Source organism: Anomaloglossus baeobatrachus, chromosome 1, assembly GCF_048569485.1.
Source record: "Anomaloglossus baeobatrachus isolate aAnoBae1 chromosome 1, aAnoBae1.hap1, whole genome shotgun sequence".
In the NCBI taxonomy this organism is placed as follows: domain Eukaryota; kingdom Metazoa; phylum Chordata; class Amphibia; order Anura; family Aromobatidae; genus Anomaloglossus; species Anomaloglossus baeobatrachus.
Window position 1 is genome coordinate 207,211,019 of NC_134353.1, and position 17,682 is coordinate 207,228,700.

A 17,682-nucleotide genomic window follows, 5' to 3' on the forward strand; every position below is an offset into this window, starting at 1 on the left:
CTATGAAGCATTTCCCCTTTCAAGGAGTTGTCCGGTCTAAATTTGCAGCTCTGTAGTCAGTCTGTCGCTCTATGTGACTATAGACTTGTGAATCCTCACATCACACGCACTGGGGGGATTTGCCGGTGTCACAGCCAGGAATAGCGGTAACGTGGTCGCGAGTATGTGATGTGCAGACTACCAGCCAAAATACGAGTAGGTGGGTGCGGCATCACTCAATGCTCCTCTAGTTGGATTCTAGACCGGGAAAATGTATATCACATACTCATAACCACCTGACCACCATTCCTGGCTCTAGCACCAGCGAATCCTTGCAGTGCACAGTATGTGTGAGCTGAGGATTAACAAGTCTGCAGTCACATAGTGTTACGGTTGCTGCGAGCACTGGAGACTATGTCCAGATTTCTTGCTACTGCACATGTGCGAGCGCTGGAGACTAAGTCCAGATTTCTTGCTACTGCACATGTGCGAGCGCTGGAGACTAAGTCCAGATTTCTTGCTACTGCACATGTGCGAGCGCTGGAGACTAAGTCCAGATTTCTTGCTACTGCACATGTGCGAGCGCTGGAGACTAAGTCCAGATTTCTTGCTACTGCACATGTGCGAGCGCCGGAGACTAAGTCCAATCTTGGAGTCATTGCACATGTGCGGGTGACATCATCGCTGACACGAGGTCACATGTCTCTGACACCTTCTATGCCGATTGGTCGCTGGTCATGTGCTTGTGACGTCTTGCTCGGTGATAGGCCAGCATGACGTCACTCCTGTCGTTCTGGAAGCGGATTGGCTCTGGTGTCCTCCATCTTGGATGAGGCACAGAGTCTATATAAGACCCTGACACACGCCGCATGGTGCTCAGTCCTCTTGGTTCATGCATATGAGTAGACGCTCTGTGCGCGTTCCTCTAGGCATTCCTCTGTCTATGCTAGGTGAGCGCTACCGGCAGGGTAGCGTTCTTATACCTTACAGCTTCGGCTGCTGTCCGTATCCTTACCTCTTAGGGGAGCGGACATAGGCAGGTGCCTGAGGCACATGGTCTGGCTGGGCCTTGTGATTGTACTCGTAGGTGGACGTTGCCGCTAGGGTAACGTTCCTTATACTGCGTCTGGCAGTTGTTCGTATCCTCGCACACTAAGGGAGCGAACAGAGGTAGGAGCTTTGTGCGGCTTACGCTGCTGTTCGTCTCTTTTGCACCACTAGAAGAGCGGACCTAGGCAGGTGCCATATCTAGTGGTTCGTGTCCTCGCACACTAGTGGAGCGAACGCAGGTAGGAGCTTTGTGCGGCTTACGCTGCTGTTCGTCTCTTTTGCACCACTAGAAGAGCGGACCTAGGTAGGTGCCATTTCGCACACATTGCCTTTGTCTCTGTGATTATTAACAGAGATCATTCCACACACCCTCCAAGTAAGGGAGGAATTGCTTTACTTTCTTATTATATCCTTCTGTGAGTTAACAGAGGTATTGCACTCTGCCATAGTCTGCAGCAAAGTCTTTGCACGGTGGACCCTGACTGTCTGATACTCCTTTCGGTTATTATCAGACAGCCCCCCGTAACACATAGAGTGACAGAGTGACTGCAGACTTATCATTTTAGACCAGACAACCCCATTAATGTGCCTGGAATTGAGCATGGAAAATCTCATGCAGCACACGGATGACATCAGCGTACAATCAAAGTTCTGTCTGTTATTAAAGTGGATATCGTTTTTTTCCTTTTTACTATGGGCCTAAGCTCTAATTGAAGAAGAGTTGCTATCTGCCTGCCTGTTGTGCCCCGCACTTGTGACACCCTGGCAAAACCAGGTAGTCACACAATAGGCCTCCGCAGAACACCATCCCTCACCTAGGTCACATACAGCTGACCTGAAACCCTTGTCACCCTCCTCAGGGCAAGACAGGCACACCAGTGGACGAGACCAGGCGGTTAGGGAACGCCCACCTAGGTGTCTAGACAGCCCGGGGCGGGAAAACAAGTAGATCGAGGCCCCTGCCATCTCCATCCCCTGCACAGAGACACTGGGCCCCAGGGCAACCATTCCTACCCACGGAGGGGTTCACATCCGGCTGCCATTACATCTCCCCCGGGTATCCCACAACAGCAGCGGTGGTGTTCCACTTCACCACACACCGTGGGTGGCGTCACAAACCAAATACAGTCAATGCCGTACAATTACGTCCCCCTTTTAATTCGGCGTGTCCGCGTGACCTCCCGGGTCCGGAGGATCCCTCAAGCCACGCAGTGGGTCCGGATTCGAGCAGTGCCGGCTGCTGGCACAGGGAGGCACACCCCGAAACTTGGCACCACGAACAGGATTCAGACCCATCCACCTACCTGGTGGAAGTGCGCCTTGAATTGGACAGTCAGCGGTGATCCGTTGAAAAATTTTCAGAAGTCGCCAGTTTTGCTGCCATTTTTGGGCACGAAAAACTACAGCCCAGCGTCTTCTCCCCTGAGAAAAGACGCGAAGCTGAAGCCCCGCCCCCTGGGAACACGGCCAGAAGGAAACAACACCCTGAGGCTGAAAACGAAATTAACCTGCCGCACAGGGGAGTGCTTGCAAAAGACCGAGGGGGAGAAGCGGGAAGATGTCTGCGCCTAATCCCAAAGGTGGAGCCACGCCGACCGCTGGAGCGGCGGCGCCCCGCGGTGGAGTGATGATTCCCGCGGAGGAACATGAATCAAATCGCTTACCAATGGGAACCACTGCCTGGCTGGAGCGGGAGCTCGCGAGATTCTGTGTCCGGGTGCGATCGCAGTCGCTGCAGCAGGTGCTGGAGTGGAAGGCGGAGGTCCGGAGAATGGTGGCCGTGTTGTGGGCCCGCGAGAGCCGAGCTGCCCATACCGTGCTGCGCCGGGAGAAAGGAACCCAGACCATCCCGACCTCATTGGCCTGCCCGAAGCCGGAGCCTGTTCCTTATGCGGTGGGAGAGTGCCGGCCGGCACAGCTCCTCGGAGCGACAGCATTACCTGCAATATCACCTCCGTTCCCGATAGAAGTCCGGAGTTCTGGGATGCATTGCAGCTAGTCCCGGGCTGCTGAATCCAGGGTGCCGAGTGAGCCATACGGCCCCATGCAGCAGTGGTAGTGAAATCCCCGGCTACCCCAAGTGTGAGTCCCTGTTGGGACTGTTAACCGTTAAAGTTCCAGTGTGAAAAAGTTTTAAAATGGACCATGGCTTTGGACTGGAAAGCCAACCCGAAAACTATTGGGCCTTGTAAATAGTCCCTGACCAACCTTTTCACCTTGCTGCAGTCTCTGGAGAGGCTGGTTGGAGGAAGGGCCTGCGGTAGAGTCGGCCGAGGCCCAGTCACCACCAAAACCGGTGACTATCCTCCGGGTCAGGGGTCTCCTGGACGTGGGGCCCTTAAAAAAGACTGCCCGGTAAGGAACCTTTTATCCGGCCCTTAAGGGCAACACCCGGACCTGTCCTGGACTTGGGCAAGGGGTGCACACCATTGCTTAGCGGTGGCACCAGGGGGCAGGTTGTTTTGGATGGGGGTGAGGTGAGAAGGACCCGGTCCGTCCCATCCCATTTTGCATGTTTAACGTTTAAGAAAAGTGCCTCCTGTAAGGGAAGAAAACCAAAATGTACCACTCTTAGTATACTTGTAAATGTTATATCTTTTCTCTTTTCAGTTCCTGTTAAAATAAATGTTTAGGCACGGCTCCTCAGGCACACAGAAAGCCAGGAGCAGACTCCCGTGTTCCACACCGGGAAGTCCAAACACACAACCACAACCAGTGCAGAGGAAGAGACGGCGACTACCAGCCTGGGTGGGGGACCACAGTACAACCGGCCGCGGCGGCCGGCCACCAGCACCATGGTTTACTTGTGAGTAACCTAACATCCCCTGGTGCATCCGGGCGCGCAGGCCCCTGCCATCGCCATCCCCTGCACAGAGAAACTGGGCCCCGGGCAACCATCCCTACCCACGGATGCGTTAACATCCGGCTGCCAGCTGTCCCACTTCACCACACACCGTGGGTGGCGTCACGAACCAAATACGGTCAAGGCCATACAACTACGTCCCCCTTTTCATTTGGCGTGTCCGCGTGACCCCCGGGTCCGGATCCGAGCAGCCCCGGCTGCTGGTACGGGCCGGCACACACTGATCTCAGCTAGCACACAGCGGCCACAGATGGCTCCTGATGGCGATTCAATGGCTTCCACTCATGTCACCTGAGCGGCGGGTTCTCATCCGCTCTGCTCTATGGGACGAGACTGATGACTCTCTGCTGCCTAATTGAAGCATGGCAGCTGTCATGTCTCATAGATAGAGCAGAGCTCAAGAGGAATAGCAGTTCTGGTGACTTAGATATAAGCTGGAGTCATGTGTGATCTCTCTTAGCTGGGTACAACAAGCAGGCAGTTGCCTCTGTTAGCACCTGCTTGTTGTTATTTTTTTTTTTTTAACTATGTGCCTAAAAACTAAGTCATGGACAAATCATTAAACATTGCAATGAATAGGAAATGTCTAGGATAGTGATGGATAACCTATGACTCACATGTCAGAGGTGATACGCCTAGCCATTTTTGCCAACACACTCGGCAGGGGCAGGCAGCCGCATCCTGATCTATAAGACAAGCCACGACCGCCAGTGATTTAACTAGAACTGCATGTAGAGGCCTAAACTATTCTGTGGGGCTGCACATGCAGTTCTAGTTAAATCACCGGCGGCCGCGGCTTGTCTTATAGAACGGGATGCGGCTGCTGATGATTTGTGTTCTGTACCTTTAATCAGGGTCCTGAGTGAGGCGTGCTTATGCACCACGCAGTGTGTAACACGCCTCTCTCTAACCCTCCGGAGCGGAGCATAAAGACAGGCACCATTGCAGGCTGGTGCCGGGCCGCATTACAGTGTGGCTGCTGCAGAAGTGCACACATAAGCACATTTATAGAGCACTGCTGTTGCTAGTCAGAATCTACTTCAGCAGCGCTTAGGATATGTTATAAAAATTTTGGTGGGGGGGACTGGGGATGTAGGAAGAGGAGATAATGACTGTGGGCGGAAGAGGAGATAATCAATATCTCCTCTCCCCATCCCTACCATCTGATAATGACTGCTGGGGCGGAGGGGAGATAATGACTGCTGGAGGATGGGGGGGAGAGGAGATAATCATTATCTCCTCTCCTCCTAGCAGTCATCTCCTTTTCCCCTCAGTAGAGGGGGAGCAGAGATAATTTTCATCTCCTCTCCCCCCCACAGTCATTATTTGATAATGACTGCTGGGGGGAGAGGAGATGACTGCTGAGGGGGAGAGGAGATAATGACTGCTGGGGGGGGAGAGGAGATAATCATTAGTCATTATCAGATAACCTTTGGTTATTAGAGCTACAAATATCACAAAATTATGGATTTTTCTAGAAGTGACACACCACTCGAGTTATACTTTTTTCCCTGCTCTAGGATTTTTTTGTGCATAAAACCATAGACTACTGTTCATCAGTTTCAGCAATGTTTGGTCAGTGCCACCAAACAAAACCCTGCAAGACATCACCAACAAGCCTAAACCCACATATTTGGACTGCGGCATGCCACAATGATGACGTTGTGCTGGACCAAATCACAAAAGGCATCGGGGATTCCGGTAGTTAGGAGGCGGATTGCAGGATTCTGTGAAATTATTTGTGAGTATAAGGCCATGTGTGCACGTTGCGTTTTTTTGCGTTTTGGTTGCGTTTTAAACTGCACTGTCATTGACAAAATACATGCGTTTTGCTTCCCCAGCAAAGTCTATGAGAAATCACAAATTTTCATCTTAACGTTGCTTTTTTTAGGCGTTTTGTTTTACAAATATTTGTCAAAAGTGTTGCGTAAAGTAAAGCAGCATGTCACTTCTTCATTGCGTTTTGGTTGCATTTTCCACCCATTAAAATGAATGAGGTGTGTCAAAATGCAACGACTGCATTTTGCATCTGTTCTTGTCAACAAAATTGCAGCTCTCTCTCTTTCTGTCGGTCCCTCCCTCTCCTTCATACTCACCGATCACCGGTGCAGCGCTGCATGGCTGTCACACTGCTCCAGCGGCTTCTCCTGCGTCTGAAAGTGCCAGCCGCTCATTAGGCTCATCTCATATTCACTGCTTCCCCTGCCCACCGGCGCCTATGATTGGTTGCATTGAGTTAATAAGCACGAGGCACTCCCAGATAAATTGAGAAACGTGAAAATGTTTTTATTGTTATTTCATATTCAGTGCAGTTAACGTTTCGGTCAATATTTGACCTTCGTCAGTAACTAGCACATGAAATTAACAATGCACAGGATAGCTGACTCTGGCTTCACAAGTCAGGAATAGCTGTAGGTATGCTAATAATTAGGCATCATTTCTGGCCGTCTGTGATAAGCGGTATCCACCGCTGTGTGGTATTTATTCAATTTATCTGGGAGTGCCTCGTGCTTATTAACTCACTATATGGTCTGGAAACCTACGTGAGCACCCCATATACGGACCTCTATCATTGTGGAAGTGCCTTATCCTATTGAACTATGATTGGTTGCAGTCAGACACGCCCCTACACTGAGTGACAGCTATCAGACTGCAACCAATCATAGTCGCCGGTGGCCGGGTCTATATCGTGCAGTAAAATAGATAAATAAAAATGACGTTCGATCTTCCCCCAATTGATACCCAGCCAAGATAAAGCCTCACAGCTTCTGACTGGTATTCTCAGACTGGGGAGGCCTATCGTTTTTAGGCTGCCCCCCAGCCTAAAAATATCAACCAGTAGCCGCCCCCGACATTGCCGCATCTATTAGATGCGACAGTCCTGGGACCTTACATGGCTCATCCGGATTACCCTGGTGCGGTGGCAATCGGGGCAATAAGGAGTTAATAGCAGCCCATAGCTGCCACTAAGTCCTAGGTTAGAGATGGCATGCGTCTATGAGACACCCCGCCAATATTAATCTGTAAGTGAAATTAAATAAACACTTACACCCAAAAAATCCTTTATTTGGAATAAAAGACAAAAAAACACCCTCTTTCACCACTTTATTAACCCCCAAACACCCTTCTAGGTCCAATGTAATCCACACAAGGTCCCACGACACTTCCATCTCTGCTACATCGGAAGCTCACAGCGATTGGCCATAGATCATGACCGCTCTCTGTGAGCTCTACGCAGCAACTGAAGTGAGTCGTGTGATCAGCGATACCGTCACTCAGGTGATTTGCGGTCACAGCTGGAGTCCTTCACCTGTGACCGTAAATCAGTCCGCAGCACAAAGACAGAGTCACGCGATGACAATGAACTCGTGTGAAACTCTGACATCACAGCTGTGGGCCCCACACTACTGCCTGTGTCACAGCACTGACCTCAGAGGTTCACCCCGGTTCATTCTCATCGCAAGGCTGTATCTGCTGTCAGCAGGCAGTCATGCTATCTAATCTTTCTATCTATCCCTCTATCTATTCAGCTATGTGCGCACGTTGCGTAGTGTCTATGCTGAAAATTCTGCAGCGATTTGGCAGTGCATGTGTGCTTCAAATCGCTGCAGAAACACTGTGTAATGGATGCAGTGTTTCAGCAGAATAGATGATGATTTCATGCGCTCTGGATGCTGCGTCTCCCATAGACAGAGTGGGAGCAACATCCAAAGCGCACAAAAGAAGTGACATGCTACTTTTTTTGAGCGCAGCGATTTGGATCAAAATTTCAGCATGTAAATCGCTGCGCTCTCAAACGCAACATGCGCACGGATTATGCACAATCTTTACAGATTGTGCTGTGGATGCAGGACGCATGCGTTTACGTTGCAGTGCAGTATAAACACATGAAATTATGCAATGTGTGCACATAGCCTTCTAGCTATCAAATCCTAGCCTATCATATTTTATTTCTCCTTTAAAAATGCACTGTCCAAAACGCAGGGAAAACGCATCTAAAACGCATGCGTTTTTACCCTGTTATTTTGTCAAACGCAGTATTTACATTTGGCAAAAGTCTGTCAGAGGGTGCAGTTTTGTTGTGAAAACAGAACACAGCGTGCGGACATAGCCTAAAAAGAAAAAAAGATTCAAACGACTATGCGGCTGAGAGGTAAGAGAGCAACAATAAAAATGTGACGGTAAAAAAAATGTGGCCATAAAAAAAGATTGACTTCGGCAAGAAGGTATTAATGGACACTCTGGTGATACTTCACTGACACATTATGACACTACAAGACGTCCCCATGGTCCACAGTCCCCCTCACGGTTCAGTAGTCCCCCCTCACGCTCTGCAGTCCCTCCCCTCACAGTCTGTAGTCCCCCCCCTCACAATCTGCAGTCCCCCCCCTCACAGTCTGCAGTCCCCCCCCTCACAGTCTGCAGTCCCCCCCCCTCACAGTCTGCAGTCCCCCCCCCTCACAGTCTGCAGTCCCCCCCCCTCAGTCTGCAGACCCCCCCCTCACAGTCTGCAGTCCCCCCCCTCACAGTCTGCAGTCCCCCCCTCACAGTCTGCAGTCCCCCCCCCCTCACAGTCTGCAGTCCCCCCCCCCTCACAGTCTGCAGTCCCCCCCCCCTCACAGTCTGCAGTCCCCCCCCTCACAGTCTGCAGTCCCCCCCCCTCACAGTCTGCAGTCCCCCCCCTCACAGTCTGCAGTCCCCCCCCTCACAGTCTGCAGTCCCCCCACCCCCTCACAGTCTGCAGTCCCCCCCCCCTCACAGTCTGCAGTCCCCCCCCCCTCACAGTCTGCAGTCCCCCCCCTCACAGTCTGCAGTCCCCCCCCCCCCCTCACAGTCTGCAGTCCCCCCCCCCTCACAGTCTGCAGTCCCCCCCCCCTCACAGTCTGCAGTCCCCCCCCCTCACAGTCTGCAGTCCCCCCCCCTCACGCTCTGCAGTCCCCCCCCTCACGGTGCAAAGTCCCCCTCACAGTCTGCAGTCCCCCCCCTCACGGTTCAGCAGTCCCCCATCCCTACGGCACACGTGACCGAGCAGTGGACTTTACTGCTGTGTTTGAAGCAGCCGCGCGCGCAGTCAGATAAACTGGTCACGTGATACCGTAGCCACAGTCAGGTGGCCGTGACGTCATCCAGCGTCTCCCGCATAGGATTAGGACCGGGCCGGTGACGCGCAGTAATGGCGGCGCCCATGTTGCTGCGTGACAGCAGACGTGGTTGCTTCTTGTTTCTCGTGCGATTTAGTCACTGTGGCAAAGACCTGCTCCATGCCAGGAGGACAGCGAGGAGCGCCAGCACCAAACATGCCAGAGACGCGGGGTACAGTCTGCAATGGCTTCATTAATATAACTAGTGATAAATAAAAGTGACAGGTCAAAAAAGACAGGGAGCACTGCCTTGTTCTCTGTTATCAGCCAATTGTGACATTCACTGCAAGCTTACTTATCCCAGACCTGACCCTGCTGGTGTCCTTACATGTAGATGGGTGGCAATAAAGGGGTTAATGGGGGGAAAAAAACAAAACCCTTCACAGTGCCAGGTATTGTTGGGGGTGGTTGGAGCAGCACTGTAGCCATGGTAACTGCCCAGTATACCTGTATCTAAGTGACGTCAGCCTCAGGGGTCCCATAGTCTGCAGAAAATCCTATTAACCCCTTCCTTTTTGTTTTTCCTCATCTTCCTCGTCGTCTTCCAAGAGTTGTGACTTTTTTTTTTTACATTTTTTTTGTCCGTGCAACCATATAAAGTTTTGGTTTTTTTTGCATGATGAGTTGTAGTTTTGCACAGCACCATTCATGTTACTATAAAAAGTGCTTAAATGGGATAAATAAATGGGGAGAAAAAATACAAATCCTTCATTATTTGGGTTTTGTTTTCACATTGTTCATGTTCTGTAGTAGGAATGACCCAGCTGCCCGATTCTTCCTGTTATACGATTTCAGCAATGTCACACTTGTACCATTTGTAGTTCACATATTTTAGTGTTTTCTTTTTTTTGTTTATTTTTCAAAGATCAAAACTGAAACTTGTAAAAACAACCTTCATCTCTCCATAGTTTTCATTAGTATGATTTTGGGGTACACACGACTTTTTGATGACTTCATTTTTTCAAAAATGTATTTTCCGTGCTAAATATGTTTTGATTGGACCCACGTCTATGGGGCGAGAGTAAAATCGCACTGCACTCGCAGTACACCGGTGTACCGCGAGACTGGCAATAGCAATAATAAATCCCTCCCTCTCCTCCTCAGTGCCGGCCCGCCCCCCCGCAGCTGAGGTCTACTTGCACGAATAGACCTCAGTGGCAAGGACACTTGCATGACACTCGGCTCTGCTGTGCTGCCATCGTGAGCCGAGTGTCATGCGAGGGGATCGCATTAATCCCCGTGTGGCCCCAGCCTAAGGCTACGTTCACACAGTCAGTTTTTGCTCCATTTTTTTTCACCTCCGTATTTGTAGCCAAAATCAGAAGTGAAACAGTCAGAGGAAAAGTATAATAGAAACATGTCTTCTGCATTTTTCACTCACTCCTGGTTTTGGCTACAAATACTGAGATAAAAAAACTCACCAAATAATCAGCGTATGCACATGGTGTAATATGAAGCAATTTACGTCTGCTCTATGGAGGTTTTTGCCTTCCTCTGAATCAACATGTTGGGCTATAGGTTGAACTTGATGAACTTAAAGGGGTTTTCCCATGAACAAAGCACACTTTAATCAATAGCTATTTAAAGGGAACCCGTCACGTCCAATATGCACCCAGAACCACGTGCAGTTCTGGGTGCATATTGCTGATCCCTGCCTAACCGTCCCTTTATACACTAGCATAGATAAAGAGATCTTTAGAAAAGGTATTTCTAAAGATCTTTTATCGTATGATAATGAGCAAGGGGACTAGTCCCCTGGGCGTTATATCCCCGGCCAGTTGCCCCTCATTAGCATGTTAGTATGTCCCTGTGGGTGTGCTAACATGATAATGAATGTGCAGCGTCACAGGATGATCTCAACTCTCCGCTGCCATCGCCGTCCGCCGCTGGATATCGGCTCAGTGCTCATAACCCCGGAGTTTGGGTCATGCGCACTACTTCAGTTTGAAGCCAGGACACGTACACCTGGCTTCATAGTGTGCATGACCCAAACTCCAGGGTCATGCGCACTGAGCTGAAATCCAGTGATGGGCGGCGACGGCAGCGGAGAGGTGAGTGAGATCATCCTGTGACGCTGCACATTTATTAGCATGTTAGCACACCCACAGGGGTGTACTAACATGCTAATGGAGACAACTAGCCAGGGGAACTAATGCCCAGGGGACTAATCCCCTCGCTCATTAGCGTACGATAAAAGATCTGTAGAAATCTATGCTACCAGATACAGGGACGGTTAGGCAGGGATTAGCAATATGCAGCCAGAACTGCTCTTGGCTCTGGGTGCTTATTGGACCTGACAGGTTCCCTTTAAATAAAAATAAGTTCCACAATTGAATGTGTTAAAAAAAATGATCCTGTGCTGAGATAATCTTATATATGTGTGACTGCTGTGTACTGTGTAATGGCTGTGTGTGACCGTACAGGGACATGGTCTGATCATGCCATATCTCCTGGTATGGAGTGAGGCCGCTGGCGCTAGTTGGGTTCTGACTGGAAAGATGAAGATCACACAACTGCGAACACGTGACCGTCATTCACACATCAGAAACCAGCGAGTCATCGCAGAGCACAGTGTGCGCGCATGGAGGATTCATAAGTCTGCAGTTATAGAGTGACACATAGTGACTGCAGACTTATCATTTTAGACCTTGCAGCCCCTTTTAATTAAAATGTACTTTTTGTGGGAAAACCCTTTGTTTACTGCGTGTGGAGTGATACAATTCTTGTTTCTGCAAGGAAAGTCCACGAAGGATATTCATGGTGATATGTCGCAGACATTGAGGGATCAATGCCCTTCATATTCCACAGTTAAGAACTGGGTTGCCAAATTTAAAACGGGCCACTTCAGCACCAATGATGAGGAATGTCCTGGATGACCGAGAGTGGTTGTTGTTCCGGAGATTGTTGATGCTGTGCATAGCCTCATACTGGAGAATCAACGAATTTCAGCTAAAGCAATAGCAGACATCATGGGGATTTCCCGTGAACGTGTTTGTGTCATTATCCATGAACATTTGGACATGAGGAAGCGATCTGCAAAGTAGGTCCCCAAATGTTTGACAACAGATCAGAGAAGCATGCGAGTGAAAACTTCCCGGTTCATTTGTCAGCGTTTCTGGACTGATCATAACTTTCTGGAACGACTGGTCTCTATGGATGAGATCTGAATTTACTTGTATGACCCTGAAAACAAGGAGCAGTCAAAATAGTGGAGGCACGTGGTTCTCCTCGTCCAAAGAAATTCAGGGAGCAAAAATCAGCCACTAAGGTGATGGTGTCTGTGTTCTGGGATAAGGAGAGCGTGCTGCTACTGTACTACCTTCAAAAGGGTTCCACCATCAATGCAAGGTATTTCATTGAACTTTTGGACCAATTGAAGGCAGCTCTGAAGGCTAAAAGGTGGGGAAAGCTGTCCAAAGGAATCTTGTTCCTGCAAGACAACGCTTCTGCTCTCACTGCACAAGCGACCATGACTAAACTGGAAGAGCTGGGCTTCCAGCTGGTTGACCACCCACCTTATTCACCAGATCTAGCTTCCTCCGACTATCATCTGTTTCCAAACCTGAAAAAACACCCCAAGGGTACCAAATTTCACACCATTTCTGATGCCATGGCTGCTACGGATGCCTGGTTTAAGGCACAACCAAAATCCTTCTTTTTGCTAGACTTACAGAACTTGAATACCGATATAAGAAGTGTGTTGACATCAGTGGAGAGTATGTGGAATAAATGTAAAGTTTCATCATCCTATCTCGTTTCTTTCTGGGTAAAGCCAAAGGCTTATCAGCAGCCCCTCATATACTCATTACTCGAGTCTGCCCGAGTGTCCGACTTGCTTGATTCGAGTAACGAGCACTAATAAGGACACCTTTGAGGCCATTTTTATTTTTCTTACTTCATGTGGTTTTCCATCTATCATTTTTTTTTAACCTTATCTTGCATTAGATGAATGCTCTCAGCCTTTGCACTGATTTTGATGTGCAATAGCAGTAAGGCCCTGTGCGCACTAGAAAAAGGAATTTTCTTAAGAAAATTCCGCAGGCTCTGAAAGATTTCCTCACCTGCAGAAAAAAACGTTAAAAAAACCACACTAAAATCCGCATGCGTTTTGGTGCGGTTTTTCCGCAGGTTGGTACTTGTGTTTTAATGCATTCATTGTAATAAAGAACATTGAAAAGAAAAAAAACCTGTCATTTCCTTCTGAGATAGATGGATAGATAATACATAGATAGATAATGGATAGATATATAGATGGATAGATAATCAATAGATAGAGAACAGATCAATCAATAGATAGAGTTCCTGTGAGGACACACTGCAGTTCTCACGAGCGGTAATGTGTTCACATTACCGACTGTGAGAAATGACCTGTTGTTACCCCTGCATCCTCGTTACGAGGCTGCATTAAGTACAGTGTGTCAGACACGTCTGCAGCAGTCTGCAAGCGTCGTGGGACCTGGGTTGATTATGCCGGAGCTGTGTGTTGGGAGGGTTTAATAAAGGGGTGAAAGATGGGCTTTTTTGCTATTTTATTTAAAATAAAAGATTTTTCGTGGTGTGTGTTTATTCACTTTACTTACGGGTTAATCATGTAAGCTGTCTCATAGACACTGCCATGATCAAGCCTGGACTTAGTGGCAGCGATCCGCTGACATTAACTCATTATTACCTTGATTGCCACCGCATCACGGCAATCTGGAAGAGCCTGGGGCACGCCGGGACTGTCGCATAATGGATGCGACAGTCCCGGAGCAGCTGTGGGCTGATATTCTCGGCTGCGGGGGGGGGGGGGCATTAACCCTGCCCCTCGTCCTCCCCAGCCTGAGAATACGGGGCCGCCACTGTGTGTTTACCTCTGCTGGACGGTAAAAATATGGCGGAGCACACGGTTTTTTTTTTGTTTTTTTATTTTTATATGTATGTTTGATTTCTATGTGTATTCTATATGTCTGTGTCTGTGTGTGAGTGCGATGTGTGTGTATTCTATATGTCTGTATCTGTGTGTGAGTGCGATGTGTGTGTATTCTATATGTCTGTGTCTGTGTGTGTGTGATCTGTGTGGTTACTCTCTGCTCCGCTTCCTTTTCCTGTCATAATGACATCACTTCCCTGCAAAACGCAGGGTAGTGATGAACATTATGTCCCGAAAAACGCGAAATACCGCAGTAAAATGCAATGAAACGCACAGAATTTGCTACCTGCGTTATTCCCTGCGGGATTTCACGATTACATTACAGTCAATAGAGTGAAATCCCGCAGCTATCTGCGGAAATGAAGTGACATGCAAATTGTTTTTGCTGCGGGAATCCCACAGCAAAACATGCAGCTGTCAAAATCCGCATAGTGCGCACAGCATTTTTTTTGCCCATAGGATTTGCTGGTGAATCACTGCAGAGATGTTATGAACATTTTCTGCAGCGAAACATGCAGCAAATCCGCGGGAAATTCCATCTAGTGCGTACAAGGCAATTGCTGCAGCCAATCATTGGGATCATGTAGGGTATATAGGGATGAACATTACAAGTATGATCACTCTTACCACCAGCAATTTTAAAGCCCGCTTTACACGCTGCAATATATATTACAATGTGTCGGCGGGGTCACGTCGTAAGCGACGCACATCTGGCATCGTAAGTTACATTGCAGTGTGTGACAGGTACGTGTGATTGCGATTGAACGGTAAAACGTTCATCGCATGCACATCGTTCATTTCTCTAGAATTGAACATCAGATTGTTCATCGTACCCGGGGTAGCACACATCGCAGTGTGTGACACCCCGGGAACGATGAACAGATCTTACCTGCGTCCTGCGGCTCCCGGCCTACAATGTGTAAGGAAGGAGGTGGGCGGGATGTTTACGTCCCGCTCAGCTCCGCCCCTCTGCTTCTATTGGCCGGCTGCCGCGTGACGCCGAACGTCCCTCCCACTCCAGGAAGTGGACGTTCGCCGCCCACATCAAGGTCATATGGACGGGTAAGTACGTGTGACGGGGGTTATTCGTTTGTGCGGCACGTTTAACAAATTGAACGTGCCGCACATATGATGGGGGCATTGCAAATCGCATACGATATCGTATGCGAAATTGCAACGTGTAAAGCAGGCTTAAGATTGAGCTTTGCAGAGCCCACTTGCTCCTCCTTTGCTCCATTCGTTGTACATAGGACTGCTGGAGAAAGCTGACTATTTTTGACAGCTCCAATCAACTTTCAATTCTATAAATACCCTTTTAACACCTAACTCCAGATGAGCGTGAAGATTAGCACAGAATTCTGCAGAGTACGGACCTTTCATATTTTGGACAATCGCGGTGCACAGTGTCAGGTACATACTGTAGCTGATAACATCTTTTAGAAATGAGTTGGCTTAGTGAAGGGCAAGCTGGTAGGACTCAGGTACTGAATGTGGAGTGGGGAATATGATAGTAAATAAGGGAATTTGGAACATAAGATAATGTTCTCTGGCCTCTTATCTGCTGTCAGTAGAAGTGCTTTATGATGAAGGGATCAATAAACAATAGCGCTGTTGGATTACTGTCAGATCTAAAAGACTCCTAAGAGAGTCTCAATGAATGGAAGCCCGGGTCGTGCAATGTGTTCAGACTGCAATCCTGACAGATGAAACCATTGATTGCTCTGCCCACGCCTGTGTACTGCTTATCTTGCATTTTAGAGACGTACTTGTTTCCTAAATTTCTTTCTGATTTTTTTTCCTCACTAAATCTTTAGAGACGCCGCTCCCAGCCTCCCAGTACGGCTTTCCAGTTCTGCCTTTTTAAGGCATGATCACTCACTGACGTTCGCCAGCCCCGAGACTTTTAGTTTGTGCTACATTCATTTTAATATTTACAAATGCCAGTTTTATTCCTGCTTAGTCCCACATGGCTCGCTCACTTCTGAGGATTAGGCACTTCAATAATTCTTGTGCCCGGCTTTTTAAACTAGAGTGATATTAAAGCACTCGACCAATAATCTAAGCCCAGTTTCATTCTCCCTGCAGCTCTTTGCCCTGGGAAAGCGTCGTTGGACTTGAAATCCATGCACAGATTAATTCAGCCTCCAAACTTTTTTCAAGCTCTCAAGTTAAGTTTGCAGCTCCACCAAATTCAACAGTATCGTTTTTTGATGCATCATTGCCAGGAACTCTGCCGGTATGTAGTTTATGGAATTGTATGTTAACATTATTGTGTTATTGTTTTCTAATTTATATATGTTTATTTGCGATTCAATGTTCTCTTTGGGGGCTAAAAACTTACATTTTTTTTGTCAACTTTTATGGTCGCACTGAAAAAAGCATTGTCCCATTCCTCTGTTATACGTTTTAGAAATGTGTGAATAAATTCACTGTTGGTTTATTTTCCTTGTCCTAATAGTCTCTGAGCATTAATTGGACTGTGTAATCTGCATACCTCATTCAAGGGAATCTGACAGCAGGTTTTTATGTATTTTGAAGCATGCTGTAAGGGTTTACAAACCGTTTTCAGCAATGCGTCTCTTATCACACTTTGTGCTGTTGTTAGCTGCAATGTTTGTTTTAGCTTCTGGAGATTATCATTGCTGAAATAGGTCAGCTAGTCCGACACACCCTTGCTGTGATTAGCAGCTCACTGTCTATAGACATTGTATATGGAGAGCCTGGTGGGGGCAGAGGCAGCTTTCTCAACTATTGATTGTGTCAGAACCGTTGCACCCAGTTAACTAAGTGGTACATTGTTGAAATTAGGGTCTCTGTGCCAACATCATGCTGCTCTGAGATAAGGTAACACAAATCTGCTGACAAATACCCTTTAAAGAAAACCTGTCACTTGCAAAAACACTATTGACTTGCTGAATCTGCAGGTTAATAGTGTACCTTGAACCCCGCTGTCGGGAGGAAATGGACTTTAATCATCCCAGCAGTGTACAGCTGTCAGTCACAGGCATGGCGCTTTTGCGTGTTTGGTCATCGCTCTGGGTATAGTGAGCAACGGCTATAATCGTGTCTTCTACACTGACTGACAGCCTCTCAGCATTAGAACCAGCTGTCAGTCAGTGCAGAGATCGTGCTTACAGCCACCGCTCTACACACATTGAACCCGCGCTGGGGCCACCCTCATGGCTGAAATCTGAATGGTGCCGGGTTGATTAAAGATGATTTCCTTCAGGCAGCAGGGTTTATTGTGCAGGTGCTGGGCAGGTGTCAAACGCTATTAACCTGCAGATTAACCCCATAAGTTCAGGTTAATAGCGTTTTTGCACATCACAGGTTCCCTTTAATGACACGAATAATGATACCCAGTTATCAGTATATGTGATGTTTCCTCTTTATGAAATGTTTGGTCAACCATAGTTAATTCCTCCATTTTGCATACTGTTTATCTTCATTATATTTTTTATTTCCCATATTCAGATACTAATTATGCATTTTTTTTTTCTTTTGTCATTTTATTACATCTACATTTTGCTAATTATTGCCTAATAAATGTATTGGGTGGTCATATGATAATGTACAGGTCTGTATGGGGTAGTATAATGACCCTTAGGCCCTGTGCACACACTACAATTTTGGCCGCGGATTTTCCGCAGTTTTTGCGGCAGAAAAGGTGCGGTTTTTGTTCCTAACCTTCCTGCAGTCATTCCCCAGCACACTGCGTTTTTTTTACCTCTAGATTT

At 48.0% G+C, this 17,682-nt stretch overlaps 1 protein-coding gene across 2 annotated transcripts in view; it reads left to right on the plus strand.

The window, feature by feature from the left end:
- Nucleotides 1-9,018: 9,018 nt before the first annotated feature.
- GATB (glutamyl-tRNA amidotransferase subunit B) overlaps nucleotides 9,019-17,682 on the plus strand; it is a 197,206-nt gene continuing 188,542 nt past the window's right edge. The window contains exons 1-2 of one of the 2 annotated variants that reach the window (XM_075347880.1): nucleotides 9,019-9,205; nucleotides 16,031-16,181. In XM_075347880.1, the coding sequence (XP_075203995.1) occupies nucleotides 9,066-9,205; nucleotides 16,031-16,181 (291 nt within the window). In that variant the 5' untranslated portion in view covers nucleotides 9,019-9,065. Of the gene's footprint in view, nucleotides 9,206-15,621; nucleotides 15,708-16,030; nucleotides 16,182-17,682 lie in introns of those variants that run through there. The other variant, XM_075347884.1, reaches the window with a different exon arrangement.